The sequence below is a fragment of the Carcharodon carcharias genome, chromosome 1 (assembly GCF_017639515.1).
Source record: "Carcharodon carcharias isolate sCarCar2 chromosome 1, sCarCar2.pri, whole genome shotgun sequence".
Taxonomy (NCBI): Eukaryota; Metazoa; Chordata; class Chondrichthyes; order Lamniformes; family Lamnidae; genus Carcharodon; species Carcharodon carcharias.
Window position 1 is genome coordinate 181,186,901 of NC_054467.1, and position 16,129 is coordinate 181,203,029.

Genomic DNA, 16,129 nt, shown 5'->3' on the forward strand with positions numbered 1-16,129 from the left:
TATCAGCGATTAAGTTCTACTTCAATACACCTTAGCCAAGTATTTTAACTTCAGTCAGACTTGGAGTCAATCTCATTTAGAGTTTATTTTGTAATTCTACTTTCGTTCAGCAAAAATTCGTTTGGACAACATCACATCAACCTGTCATCCCCATTTTGTAATGTAATGTTTTGGTGGAGTGGTAAATAGGGAGGAGGATAGACTTAGATTACAGGAGGATATAGACGGGCTGGTCAGATAGGCTTATCAGTGGCAAATGGAACTTAATCCGGATAAGTGTGAGGTGATGCACTTGGACAGGATAAACAAGGCACGGGAATACAAGATGAATGGTAGGACACTGGAGAGTACCAAAGATCAGAGGGACCTTAGTGTGTATGCCCACCGGTCCCTTAAGGTAGTGAGATAGGTAGATATCATGGTTAAGAAGGCCTATGGGAAACTTGCCTTTATTAGCCGCAGCAAAGAACATAAGAGCTGGGAGGTTGTGCTGGAACTGCATAAAACGCTGGTTAGGCCACAGCTGGAGTATTGCGTGCAGTTCTGGAATCTGCATTATAGGAAGGATGTGACTGCACTAGAGAGAGTGCAGAGGAGATTGACCAGGATGTTGCCTGGACTGGAGGAGTTTTAGTTATGAGGAGCGATTAGATAGACTGGGATTATTTTCCCTGGAGCAGAGGAGATTGAGGAGGGACATGATTGAGGTGTATAAAATTATGAGGGGCATAGATAAGGTAGACAGGAAGGAACTTTTCCCCTTGGTGGAGGGATCAATAACCAGGGGGCATAGGTTTAAGGTAAGGGGCAGGAGGTTCGGAGGGGATGTGAGGAAGAATTATTTCACCCAAAGGGTGGTAGGAATCTGGAACTCACTGCCTGAAAGGGTGGTAGAGGCAGATACCTTCATAACATTTAAGAAGTATTTGGATATGCACTTGCGATGCCATGGCATACAAGGCTATGGGCCTTGTGCTGGAAAATGGGATTAGAATAGTTAGGTACTTGTTTGACCAGCGCAGACTCGATGGGCCAAAGGGCCTTTTTCTGGGCTGTAAGCCTCTAAGACTCTATACTTAGTGTTACATGCCACTTACCAACACAAGCCTGAATGTTGTCCAAGTCCTGCTGCATGTGGACAGGGACAGTTTTAGTATCTGAGGAGTTGCTTATGGGATTGAATACTATGCAAACATCAACGAACATCCCACTTCTGATGGAGGGAAGGTCAATGCTGAAGAGGTGAAGATGGTCCAGGACAATACCCTGATGAACTTCTGCCATAATGTCTTAGGGTTGAGATGAATGGCCGCCAACAGCCACAACCAACCTCCATATTGCTAAATATGAATTCGGCCAGTGGACAGTTCTTCCTAAATCTCTAGGGACTTCAATAATACTCTTACTGCCAGGTGTACTAGAACGATTTACAGGCTAATAATCAACCTGTTTGGCCATGTTATGAACTCACCTTCTGTTGCCATCAAGTCCTGAAGTGGGACTTGAATCAAGAGCTTCTGGCCCAGAGATAGGGGTGCTATCATTGTGCCAGAAGACCTCCTCCCAGATAAAGAATATGACTGTGAAGTTAGTCTTTATATCACAGTGAAATACAGAGGCAAGAAAGAATTGTTATGGCATAATTGAAGCTTAAAAGGAGCAAGAGGAAAGTTTAGGGAAGCAATGACTCGAGCAGCATTGTTAAAAAACAAATACAAAAGACTGGCAACATAATAAGGTTTATCTCTTACCAGTAGAGTTTATTTTGCACCAATAGCTAAAGTCATTAAATGCAAGGCTGGGGAGAGGACTATCACAGTAGGATTTCACATTTTAAGTTATAAGTGCACTGTGCTTAGGCAATACTTTCCGATAAAGTTAAAAAACTTTTCAATTGCCTTACTTTGATAAAATGCTAACGATAAACATGCAATATTGACTACAAAGTGCCTGCCCACAGATAAGATGAAATAAAACTCCAAATATTCTTCTTAGTGAGTTATGATGCTGGTGTTACCAAACATTGAAAACTCAGAAGTTGCCAGATACTTCTCCCACATTTTTCGAGCCAATATTCAAATTTCAGCAATTGTACTTAATACAAAATGATGCGCAGAGCTGCAAGTCAAACATTTATTTGGCGATATTTGAAATGAGAAACAGGTTGCTATTCAACACTTTGAATGCTAAGGCATAAACTTATTAATAATCTTGTTCCTGCATACAAAACCCCAGCGGACTTAGATATGTTGTAATATAACCAAAGCAAAGCAAAAGTTTTTATTTGTATGTTTGCCTACATTACTAATTATTTAAAAAGATAACACATAATTGGTATGAAATTATGCCCAGAGTTAAAACGAGTAGATGACAAGTGCAAGTTATCTTGTAAAAGCTTGCTGAAGTAGCACATAACGAATTGTAGATAAAAAATAATTAAATTCTAAATTAATATCATATCTGTGCAGCATACTACAAGAAGATTCCTTTTATGGAATGCTCCCCATCATTTATTTCCCACTGATAACGAAGAGAACTTTGGGGTATTAGAATCTTTGGTTTGCTTTATTCAAACATCCAAGTTTTAAATTGAGGTCCTGGCTCAGGTTGCTCTTCATGATGGTAAAATTATATAGCAACCTATGATAAACAGTTCACTGCACTGGTGTATGTATCATCCCATCATTAGACAATTGTTCTTGATATGCTTATGTGAACACCTTTTTTAAAAATCTAGAAATACAAAGCTAGAACCAATAAAATTAGGTTGTTTCAACAATTAAGCAGCTGGCTGTGTACAGTTTGTCGAACAACAAAGGAATTCACCACCTGTGTGCAAACATGTATGCTTAAAACTCCACTCGCCAGTTTAATATCCAAGGAGAGTGTCAGCTCTCCACTAACATTAAAACATCAGAATGCAGTTACACAGCACTTGATATATATTTAAATGGTAAGAAAGCAGGTAACTTCATGCCACATGGTACACTCAAAAGAAACAGAACACCAGCTTGAAATACATTAATATGAAGGTGGTAACAGTTTTAACTGCAATTTGAAGTATCCACTCTATTGTAAATGTAATCTATTCAGTTTATTTAAATCGCTGAAAAAAGGAAAATTTCTGTCTAAGCTTTTCATCTTGCACACATCAAAACAATTCATAAGAATACAAACTGTAAAGGGAACAACAATTTATACTGTACGAGAAGAGAGCGCTGAATGGTTGGCAAGTGGACTCTGATTGGCAAAGGTGTTGCCATGGAGAATGCACCAGTTGATGGTGACTGGCAGTTAATTGCCAAATATTGTTTGAAATTTAAACCAGGCAGCTTGACTCTGACTGATCAAGATATTGTCCTGAGGAATGAACCAGCGAATGGCTGTCACTTATTTTGCTTAGCTGAAACAGGCGGAATGTGTGTACATATTCTTTCTGTCTGCAAAGAACAGGCCCTGTGTATTAATATACATAGCTCTCAGTACATGCAAATGTGCCACACTGTGGGCCTGACTGCCAATCTTAAATTGGTTGTCAGTGAGCACTGAAGGTTATTTAGCAAATTTTGTCCGATCACAGAATCACATCTAATGTTGGACACTTTGTTTTGAGTTTTGCAAGCATGGGCTGGTTGGATAGGGTCTGTACCTTGCCCGTTGCAAACAGCAGAAGGAACATGCGGCTTGATACAATCTGCCAGTCTTTGGAACGTACAGCCTACAAACTTTGCATCACACTGGCACTGAAATTCATATACCACATTACTCATTTGTGTCATAGGCAGAACATCTTTTTGGCTTGACGGCATCATCCTGTTAGTGGCGAATACCACTCATGTAGCTACTGCAGAGGAGCAGCATGAAACAGCTAGCATTACCTGTTGCTCAAATTTTTGACATACCTTGCCCTTCTAGGGTAAACCGAGGTAGTCTGGGCATTTTCAGGGCCTAAAGTGATGGCCTTAGGCCCATTCATGAGTTTGTGCAATATATAGTGCAAAAATGATCTGATCAGGGTAGCCATTATCCCACAGGATGCCTTTGATGTGTCCTATTTCAGCATAAAGATTGCGTGGTGAGCAAATGGCTCGGGCCCTATTTACAAGGTTGCCAATTAGACTGATCTTATAGCATGCGGAACTGTAAGAATCCCAACGCATATGTTGACCAGTGAAGGTTGGCTGGTGGTAGAGAACCCCCGGCAGATTTCTCAACCAGTATGTCAAGGAAGGGGAGCTCATCTGACTGCTCCATTTCAAAGGTGAATTTGAACACAGGATGGAGCCCACGAAGGCATGTAAGGAAATTATTACATGCAGCTGCAGATCTACATATAGCAAACACATCATCCACATATCGGAAATATGCAAGGGGTAGGAAGTTAGCTGTCATTCTATCACAGACACGTTTTTCAGGGAACCCAAAGATGATTGCAAGAGCTGGGCCTAGAAAGGATCCCATGGCAACACCATCTATTTGGGCATACATGGCATTGTTAAAACTGAACTCAACTGCACGAGTTGCCAAGCTCCTAAGTTCAATGAATACTGATTGACACAATGGTGGCGGGTCTAAATCATTATGAAACATCTATGGCTTCCTTGAGTGGAACATTGGTGAATAGGCTAACAATGTCAAATGAGCCACAATGCGAGCCCGACTGATAATCTTAAATAGGTTGTCAGTGTAATTCTTAGCACATTCAGGATTGTTTAGAATGTTGGACACTATGTTTTGAGTTTTACAATACCACTCATGTTGCGATTGCATTGTAACAGCAGTGTGTCTTACCTATGCATGCTAGGAGCTACATATATTCACAAACATGGCCCTGTCCTTTGCAGACAGGAGCATGTCCACATGTTGCACCTTCTTCAACTAAACAAAAGCTTGGGGACAGCTATTCCCTGGTTCATTCCCAATGGCAGTGCCTTGACCAATCAGATTCGACCTGCCTGGTTTCAATTTTAACAAAAGCTTGGCAGTTAACTGTTCCCTGGTACATTCTCCATGGCAGTGTCTCTACCAATCAGAGTGCACTTGCCAACCAATCAGCGCTCTCTTTTCATGTCATATAAATTGTTGTTCTCTTTACTATTGGCATTCTTGTGAGCTGTCCTGATGAGTGTAAGATGAGAAGCTTCAATAGGATGTCTCTTTTTTCAGCAATACTTAAGATCTTTCTCTGGAGAAAGATGCTGTAATCACTCTGTATCACTAGAAGCTATATATGAATCAACAACTTACCCAAAATCAACAATAACTAGCATTTGTATAGTCCCTTTAATGTAGTAAAACATCTCAAATGGTGTTTCATAGGAGTGATAGCAAACAAAATGACAAGCCACAAAAAGGGATACATGGCCAAATGGCCAAAATTTGGTCTAAGGAGTAAGTTTTATGAAGTGACTCAAAGCAGAAGAGAGAAGCGAAAAGGTTTAGACAGGAGATTCCAGAGCTCCTGGCCTTGACAGTTGAAGGCTCAGCCACCAATGAAGAAATTAAAATTTGTGATGAGCAAGAAGCCAGAGTTGCACAGAGAAAGAGGGACCTGGGGACTGATGTGCATAGATATCTGAAGGTGACAGGACATACTGAGAGAGCAGTTAGAAAAGCTTAAGCGATCTTGGGTTTCATTAATACGATTATTGAATTTAAAGCAGGGGAGTTATGCTGAACCTGAATAAAGCTCTAGTTAGGTCACAACTAGAGTATTGCACCCAGTTCTGGTCACCAAACTTTAGGAAGGATGTGAGGATCCTTTAGAAGGTACAGAGGAGATTTACCAGGATGGTTCCCAGAATGAGGGATTTTAGCTACAAGGTTAATTTGGAGAAGCTGGGGTTGTTCTCCTTGGAGCAAAGGAGATTGAGATCTGATAGAGTTGTACAAGATTATGACAGATTTAGATATGCTGTCCCCATTAGCTGATGGTACAGGAACCATAGGGCACGGATTTAAGGTTTGGAGCAAGAGATGCAAAATGAGCAAGAACTTCCTTTGTGCAGCGAGTGGTAATGACCTGGAACACTCTGGCTGAGGATAGTGGAAACAATGATTTCAAAAGGAAATTGGATGAGCACCTAAGCAAAATAAGCATATACAGGGATAGAGCAGTGGAATGGAACTGACTGGACTGCTCAACAGAAAGCCAACATGGTGGGCCAAATTACCTTCTCTGCCATAATGACCCTATGACTGGGAGCTAATGTATGTTAATAAGCATAGGGGTGATGGATGAACAGAAGTTGGTGAGTTGGGATACGCCAGCAGTGTTTTGGATGAACTTGTGTATAGAGGGTACAAAATGGGCAGCCTACTAGGAGAGCTTTGCAGGTCTGATGGTAGGTTATTTGTCGGAAATATTAACTCTGCTGCTTTCTGATGCTGATCTGAGTATTACCAGCATTTTATTTAATATTTCCAGTATCCACAGTACTTTGTTTGTGGGTTGGGATGGAACAATCGAATCTTGAGGCAGCAAAGACATGCATGGGGGTTTTAGCATCAAATGAGTGAAGGCAAGGCTGAGCTAATATTGCTTTTTCAACTGCCAAGCAAAAGACCACCTCCTCCAGTTGAGAAAGAGCATCTACCTCTCTCTCCTTGCAACCTACCTCTTTAATAGATGATTAAAAACATTTACCCTAAAATTATAACTTTGTTTCAAAACACTCCTGTGAATTTTCTTGCGGCGCTCTATTACTTCTAGGCATCAAGTAAATGCAAGTTGTTGTTTTTTGGTTCTTGACACGTCCCTGAAATTGATTGTGCTTTAAATCTTCCCAATGAGAATAAACTGTTTAGTGACCTAGGTTTTCCGTTTCAGTACCGTGTACGAGCGCCCTGTTTTCATTAACCTGACCAATATACCGTAAAGCACATCATTATAAAACCTCCCCATGTTGTGTGGTTGTGTGGGTCACTCACTCCAAATGAAACCGGTCTTCCCAGGGCTTTCGCGGGGGGTGGGGGGGAGGGTTATGGATTCCCCGCTGGGAGTAACAGATATCCTCCCTCTGGTAAATTTACCGACAATAAACAGCAACCGGGCACGAAATATATTTTTTTTAAAAATCGGTTCTGCAATAAAAGAAACTCCTGTCCTTCATGTCCGACTTTACACGGAGGTAAAACGGCATCGCCATGAAACTGTAGGCCGAGTTCAGTTTTTAAAATGCACGGTGGTAGATGCCCTGTGATAATGGGTTTGTCATGATTTATGGGACGGCCTTTTACCTGCTCGGACTCGGTAAACACCGAGGGAGAGCCCGGAGGAGACGAATCTGATTCAGTGCCGCTGACATTGAGGCCGCCATCTTGGACTCCAGTCTACGGCGAGCGCCGAGGTTCCTTATTGTCCCGTCACCATCAAACTTCCCTCCAGCGCGACCGTATCTCGAAACTCTGCCAATCCAGCCACTGCGCTGCGATTCTCTTCCAATGCGAACAGAAGTGTTCCACTACAGAGTAAATGCGTCGAGCGCATACTTTAGCTTACGAAAAGAAATGCGTTACAACGGTCTGCTTTTCGGTTAAATCCAGTGAACCATTTTTTTAGTAATCGCTTGCTCAGGATGTGATAAAGCGCTTTCTGGCAAAGGACGTACTTATGAAGTGCAGTCACTATTGTAATGAGGGAAAGAGGGTAACCAATTCGCGCAAAGCAAAGGTCCCAGAAATAAATGTGACCAGATACTCTTGTATTAGTCATATTGGATGAGGGATAAATGTTGGCCAGGACAGTAGGGAAGGAAGCCATGGACTCTGTACCAGCTGGAAAAGAGAGATAGCTGTGCTTCCCAGACTTTTTTCCGGTGTCACCCCATTTTTAAGTCCTAGACTTGATGTGATACTAGAGTGAAAAATTGTTGGTGGGATGGGGGAGGAGGGAGTGGCCTTCAGTTGTTAAGCAGGAATGGTGAGGATTTCTGCCTCTACCAGCCTTTCAGGCAATCAGCTCCACACCCACCCCTAGCTCAATTAATTCTCCCCTCAACTTCCTCTGATCCAAAGAAAATAATCTGAGAGATAAAATTCTCCATTCCTACCAACATCTTTGTGAGTATCTTTTAATGTGATCACATACTTCTGTACTGTGATCAGAACTGGACACAGTAATATAGCTGTACCTAACTAGTGTTTTACGCACTTCTAGAATAACCTTCCTGCTTCTATATTTTCTTCCTTGGCTGATCAAAGTATCTCATATGCCTTCCTAACCACCTTATCTACCTGTCCTGCTGTCTTCAAAAATGCATGCCAAAGCCATAGAATCATTACAGCACAGAAGGAGGCTATTCGACCTGCTGCGTCCGTGCCAGCTTTCTGCAAGTGCAATTCACATAGTCCCCACTCCCTGCCTTTTCCCTGTAGCCCTGCAAATTTTTCTCTTAAGAAAATTAATCAATTCCCTTTTGAAATCCATGGTTGAATCTGCCTGCGCCATATTCTCCATCAGTGCATTCCAGGCCCTAATCACTTGCTGCATAAAGAGGTTTTCCTAATATTCCCATATGCTTTATTATCGGTTTCTCAAACTGCCCTGCCACCTTCAATGATTTGGGCACATATGTGTGCAGATTCCTCTGCTCTTGGACCCCCTTTAGAATTTTACCATTTCTTTTACACTGCCTCTTCTTGTTCTTCCTACCAAAATGAATCACTGTATCTCTACACTTCTCAATGACCTACCATTTATTGTGTATTCCCTTTGCCTTGTTTGCACCCCCGACCCCTGCCAATATTTCTCTGTATTGCATTGAGTTCCAGTTGCCACTTGTCTGCTCACAAGAACACATGACCTGACCAGTCATAAGAACCTAAGAAATAAGAACAGGAGTAGACCATTCGGCTTCTTGAGCCTGCTCTACCATTCAATAAGATCATGGCTGATCTTCTTGTGTTTCAATTTCCACATTCACATTTAACCCCAATAGCCTTTGATTCCCTTGCCTAATCTATCTACTTCTGCCTTAAAAACATTCAATGACCCTGCCTCCACCATCTTATGAGGCAGAGAATTCCAAAGTCGCACAACTCTCTGAGAGAAAAAATTCTCCTCATCTCTGTCCTAAAAGGGCGAACCCCTAATTTTAAAACAGTGTCCCCTATTCTGGACTCACCCACAAGAAGAAACATCCTTTCGACGTGCACCTTGTCAAGGCCATTCAAGATCTTGTATGCTTCAATCAAATCACCCCTCAATCTTTTAAACTCCAGTGAAAACAAGCCCAGTCTGTCCAACCTTTCCTCATAAGACAACCCACTCATTCCGGGTATCAATCTAGTAAGCCTCCTTTGAACCGCCTCCAATGCATTTGCATCCTTCCTTAAATAGCCCATTGATACCTTCCTGCAATCTACAGATTTCCTTCTCCCTATTAATCACAAGCCAATTTTTGTACCATCTGAAGACTCATGCCACTTATTTAAGCTTAATTCATTGACATATACCACAAAAAAGCAAGGGATTTAGCACTGAATCCTCCATTATAAATAGCCTTGCAATCACAAAAACACCCGTCAACAATTACCATTTGCTTCATGTCCTTTAGCGATTGGCAGTTTTTTAAAAAATCGAATGCCACTATTGTCACAGAAATAGACATATAATGAGGCAATACAAGGAAAGATTCAAGCAGGCTTGTAAACAAAAGAAGACGCCCAATGAAACCTACAAGTTAGAAAAGCAAATTCGGACATTTATTCATTGTTTAATCTGAAAGTTGGAAAAACAGAACCAATTTTTGTCACAGCAAAAGTAAATGGTAAACCTGTTAGAATGGAAGTGGACATGGGAGCTTCCGTTATAGTAATTGGGGAACATACTTTCAGATATTTGAATAATGGTGAACATCAATTAAGTTTAGAAGAAACAGATGCCAAGCTAAAATCATATATGGGTGAAGACATTCAAGTAAAAAGCATAAGCAGAGTAACTGTCCATTATGGAAGGCATTAGGCAAAGTTACCAGTGTTGGTATTGAGAGACAGAGAACCAAGACTTCTAGGGCAAAATTGGCTAAGGAGATCAATCTTGATTGGCCACTGAAATTCCAAAAGGAAGCTGGAAGCATTCCTGCTTTGAAAAAGGAGTGTGTAAGGAATGCAGGCTGTCCTAAGCCAAAACCTGGAGGGACATGGGTCAACAAATGAGGCTTTATGGATTGAGCTTAGAAATTAAAAATGGGCAGTCACACTACTGGGAGTATACTACAGACCCCCAAATAGTGAAAGGGAGATAGAAGAACAAATAATGTAGGCAAATTTCTGCTTGTAAGAACAAGAGGGCAATAATAGTAGGAAACTTCAACTATCCTAATATCAACTGGGATTCAAACAATATAAGGGGAACTGAGGGAGAAAAATTCATGCAGTGTGTCCAGGAAAATTTTTTCAACCAATTAGTGACAAACCCAACGAGAGGAGATGCAATTCTAGACCTAGTGTTGGGGAATGAAGAAGGGCACGTGGGTGAAGTGACAGTTGGTGACCATATCAGGGACAGTGATCACAATTCAGTTAGATTTAGCATTACCATGGAAAAGAACAGAGATAAAGCAGGAGTAAAATTCTTGAACTGGGGGAAGGCAAATTTTGCAGAAATGAGAAGGGACTTGGCTAAGGTGGACTGGACAGCACTGCTGGAGGATAAAACAGTGGGAAGCACTAAAAAGCAAGATCCTAATTGTACAACGTAGACATGTCCCCTACAAAAATAAGAATGGTACTGCCAAATCTAGACCTCCCCCCCGCAGTTGTCTAGAGGAATACAGGGGAAGATCAAACAGAAAAAGAAAGTGTGCGATAGGCACAAAGAACTAAGCACTGCAGATAACCTAGATGACTATAGGAAGTGCAGGGACGAAGTAAAAAAGGAAATAAGGAAATCAAAGCAAGGGCATGAAAAAAAGATTAGCAAGTAAAGTTGACCTATCAGAGATGAAGATAGAAATTTGTGTTTCTTGTACATGCAGAGGCTATGGGAAGGGTTTTGAATAAATATTTTGTCTCCGTGTTTACAAAGGAAAGGGAGGATGTAGATATAGTAGTCTAGGAGGAACACTGCGATATATTGGTTGGGATAGTCATAAAGAGAGAGGAAGTACTTGAAGGGTTGAAATCTTGAAAGTTGATAAGTCACCAGGGCCAGTTGGTTTGCTTCCGAGGCTGCTGAAGGAAGTCGGGGAGAGATAGCAGATGCTCTGAGGATGATTTTCCTATCTTCACTAAATACAGAGGAGGTACCAGAGGACTGGAGAAATGCAAGCATAGTTCCATTGTTTAAAAATGGATCAAAAGAAATGCCAAACAATTATAGGCCAGTTAGTCTTACATTGGTGGTAGCAAATCAGTAGAATCAATTCTGAGAGATAGGAGTAACTGTCATGTGGAAAGGCATGGACTAGTCAGGGATGGTCAGCATGGATTTGTTAAGGGAAGGTCTTGCCTCACAAATTTGATTGAATTCTTTGAGGAAGTGATAAGAAGGGTTGATGAAGGTAGTGCAGTGGATGTTGTGTACATGGATTTTAGCAAGGCATTTGACAAGGTCCCACATGGCAGATTGGTCAGGAAAGGAAAAGTCCATGGGAATCAGGGTAATGTGGCAAACTGGATAAAAGGTTGGCTTTGTAACAGGAAACAAAGAGTAATGGTCGATGGATGCCCTTGCGAATGGAAAGTTGTCACAAGTGGTGTTCCACAGGGCTCAGTGTTTGGGACTGTTGCTGTTTGTGTTATATATTAACGATTTGGACGTGAACGTGGGGGGCACGATTGGGAAGTTTGCACATGACACAAAGATTGGCTGAGTAGTGGATAGTGTAGAGGATAGCCATAATCTCCAAAACAATATAGATGGGTCGGTGGTGTGGGCGGTAAAGTGGGAGATGGATTTTAACATAGAGAAGTGTGAAGTCATACATTTAGGGATGTCAAACAGTTACAGGGATTACAGAATAAATGGGAATATACTAAGAGGGGTAGATGAAGTGAGAGATTTGGTGTGCAAGTATACAGGTCCCTGAAGGCAGCAGATCAAGTAGACAAGATTGTAAAGAAGGCATATGGAATGTTCTCCTTCATTGGCAGAAGTATAGAATATAAAAGTAAGGATATAATGTTTGAATTGTGTAAAACACTGGTGAGGCCACAACTGGAGCATTGTGTGCAGTTCTGGTCACCACATTACAGGAAGGACATAATATCTCTGGAGAGAGTATGGAGGAGGTTTACAAAAATGTTGTCAGGGTTGGAAAAGTGTAGCTATGACGAGAGATTGGGTAGGTTGGGTTTATTTTCCTTAGAACAAAGAAGGCTGAGAGGTGACTTGATTGAGGTGTACAAAATTATGAGGGGAATAGATAGAATGGACAGGATAAAATTGTTTCCCTTGGTGGAGAATTCTAGAACCAGGGGACATAGATTCAAGGTAAGTGGCAGAAGGTGTAGGGGGGAACATGAGGAAGAACTTTTTTACGCAGAGGGTAGTGGGTGTCTGGAATTTGCGGCCCAAGTTTGTGGTAGAGGAAGGAACTCTAAACTCTTTTAAAAAGTACCTGTATCTGCACCTTAAGTGCTGTAAGATGCAGGGCTATGGGCCAGGTGCAGGAAGGTGGGATTAGAAAAGGCACCTGGATGTCCTCAGGCTGACATGGACAAGATGGGCCGAATGGCCTCCTTCTGTGATGTAACTTTTCTAGGATTCTATGGTTCTAACAGCAGAAGGAACTCAAGGAGACGCTGCTTGACGACAGAGTTCGAGATGAGGTGAGCAACCTTTGAAGGGAAAAAGAAAAGCTGTTGAAAGACCTTCACACATTACAAGATTCCCTCAGATCAAAGTTTGTATCTCTGGAAAAATATCAAGAGAAACAGAAAGAATTCAGCACCTCTCTGATCAAATTGAAGAATGAGTTGGCAGAGAAGACACAATAATCTTCAGATTTCGAGGAGGCAGCAAACCAATGCAAAAAAAAGAGATGGAAGAGCTGAAGAATCAGCTAACTGAAGCCAAGGAGGCTTTGGAAGCAAAAGTCACAGAGTTTTCCAAGAAGCAGACAGATAATGAAATTTTGGAAGGCTCAGCCACTGAGCTCAGACAACTTGAGCTTTCATCTGAGAGAAGTCTGGCCAACAGTGAAGTCAAAAAGAAGGCCATGATTAAAGTCTACACTAGAAAGAAGAAGGCAGATAGAAAGAAAATACAGAATTACTAATAGGGCTTTAATTCTGGCAGCATACAAATATACTTTTGTACATAGGCCTGGCAATCAAATTGCAAACACCGATGGCCTTAGTCATTTGCATTTACAAGAAAATAATGAGCACATCCCAGCTGCACAAGAACTTGTTTTACTGTTAAATTTCTTAGATCCCTCATCGGTATGTGCTCAACAGATCAGAGACTGGACAAGTCGGAACCCAGTCCTATTTCAAGTATGAGAATAAGTGCTACATGGTTGGTCACAGGAGCCCGTATCTGATGAAATGAAACCATACTTCAACAGAGGACATGAAATAACCAGCCAGGATGGCATCTTATTTTGCGGAGCATGAGTGATAGATCCTCCAAAGGAAAGGGAGCCACTTTTAATTGAACTACACAGTGCCCATCCAGGAATTTTCTGAATGAAGACCATAGCACGCGGTTATATATGGTGGCCTGGGATGGATGGCGAAATACAGAGTTTAATAAAGCACTGTGTGCAATGTCAACAACTGCAAAAAGTTGCCAGTGGCAGCTCCATTACACCCATGAGAGTGGCCAGGTAGACCCTGGGTGTGGTTACACATTGACTACGTTGGACCTTTCCTGGGACCAATGTTTCTGCTCTTTGTCAATGCCCATTCAAAATGGTTGGACGTATATGAGGTAAAGTCACCAATGTCAGCTGCTACAATTGAGAAATTATGTCAGAGTTTTACCATTCATGGACTAGCAGAAGTAGCCGTTTCCAATAAGGGCATGGCATTTACAAGTGCTGAGTTTCAACAGTTTATCAGCCTCAATGGTATCACTCATGTGAAAACTGCACCATACCACTCTTCCTCAAATGGACTGGCCAAAAGGGCGGTTCAAATGTTCAAGGCAGGCATGACAAAGCTAACTGGCAATTGCTTGGCAAACAAGCTAGCACGGTTTCTTTTTCACTACAGGACTACTCCTCACACAACAACAGGTGTCACACCTGCAGTGTTATTGTTGAAAAGCTGTCTCAGGACAAGATTGAGCTTAATAATGCTGAATTTAGAGGAGAAGATGGAAAGGAGTCAGGGTAGCCAGAAAACTAGACACGACTGGCATTGTCATGATAGGAAATTTACTGTGGGAGACTGCGGTATACATGAAAAACTTCAGGCAAGCACCAAAGTGGTTACTGGGTGAAATGATACAGTGACTGGACCTCTATCTTACCACATGGAGGTGGAAGGCCAGATCATTCGTAAACGTATGGACCATTTAAGGAAGAGAGAAACAAATCACCAAGATTTGGCTCCACTGGTGACTGGGTCTGCATTTCCTGGTGAGGATACTCAACCCAGGACTGACATGTCTGATGTTCCTATAAGAGTTGAGGATACAGAACCGCAAGTGCCCGTCAAAGCACCTGATGTTCATTCAACTCCGGAAAAGGAGGTTACTGACCAAGAATCTGAAGTTGTGGAGCTGCGATGTTCTACACACATCAGGAAACCACCTGAAAGACTGAACTTGTAAATCGTCTACCCAGTGTAAATATTATGTTGTCTTGAAAAACATATACTTGTAAATATATGTATAGCCAAGTTAAAGGGGGAGGAATGTGATAATTATGGTTTTATTTAGTGTATGTTATACCTTTCAGAATAATATGTTAGGAAGATCACATGATTTGTAGTAACCAATAGGAGAGTAGCACGGGCTACCTCAGCTGCCAGTGTAGAGATGGAGTTTGAGTTGAAAGCACACGTGTAGTTGCTGCTGAATATATTGTAAATAAACTTAAAATTTCCAACCAAGAAGTCTCTGCAGATCAACTCTATCATTAATAGTACAACTCGGCCACCCTACAACACCTCACAGCAGTGTTATAAGGCAAACTGAGTCACAGGAAGGATGTTAGGTCAGAAGATCAAAATCGTGGTCAAAAGGTAAGTTTTAATGAGCAGCTTAAAGGATGAGAGAGAGGTAAAGAGATGGAGAGGCTTAGGGAAGAAATTCCAAGCCTAGGGGCTTGGCAACTATGAACAATGGTGGAGTAATTCAAATCAAGGATGCAAAAAAGGCTACAATTTGAAGAGGGAAGAGATACCTTAGAGGGTTTTAGAGCTGGAGGAAGTTGCAGAGGTAGTGGGGGAGAGGGCAAGGAACTTGAAAACAAGGGTGAGAATTTTAAAATTAAGGCATTGCTTAATCAGGAGCCACTGTCATTCAGCGGGTACAGCATAATGGGTGAAAGGGACTTGGTGTGAGTTAAGACATGGGCAACAGAGTTTTGGGTGACCCTAAATTTACAGAGAACAGAAGGTGGGTGGCTGGCCAGAACTGCATTGGAATAGTCTTCACAAGGTAATAGAGCCGTAGACAAGGTTTCAGCAGCAGAATAGCTGAAGCAGAGTGGAGTCAGGTGATGTTAAAAGGGCAGAAATTGGTGGTCTTGACGATGGAACAAAATGTGATCAGAAACTCATTTTGGGATCAAATATAGAACCAAGGTTGCGAACTGTCTGGTTCAGTGTACACAGTTGCCAGAGAGAGAGATGGAGTCGATGGCTAGGGCACACAGTTTGTTGCAGGCATCAAAGACGGTGGCTTTGGTCTTTGCAATATTTAATTGGAGGGAATTTCTGCTCATCCAGTATTGGATGTCAGACAAGCAGTCTGGGAACTTCGAGACAGTGGCGGAATCAAGAAAGGTGATGATGAGATAGAACCAGGTGTCATCAGTGTTCACATGGGGACTTTATCCTCCTTTAAGAAGTTCCTTAAAACCTACCTTTTTGGCCAAGCTTTTGATCATCTGTCCTATTACCTCCTTATGTGGCCTTGTGTCAAATTTTATTGGATAACACACTGTGAAGTGCCTAGGTATGTTTTACTTTGTTAAATGTACTATATAAATAATTGCAAGTTGTTGTTATA

At 41.7% G+C, this 16,129-nt stretch overlaps 1 protein-coding gene across 2 annotated transcripts in view; it reads right to left on the reverse strand.

The window, feature by feature from the left end:
• The window catches only part of ndufs4 (NADH:ubiquinone oxidoreductase subunit S4), a 211,221-nt gene extending 203,815 nt beyond the window's left edge, over positions 1-7,406 (reverse strand). For both annotated transcript variants that reach the window (XR_005943360.1, XM_041190374.1), the window contains exon 1: positions 7,240-7,406. Coding sequence is in view for 1 of the 2 variants with exons in the window: in XM_041190374.1 (XP_041046308.1) it covers positions 7,240-7,319 (80 nt within the window). In the remaining variant the exon portion in view is untranslated. The remainder of the gene's footprint in view (positions 1-7,239) is intronic.
• Between the last annotated feature and the right edge of the window lie 8,723 nt (positions 7,407-16,129).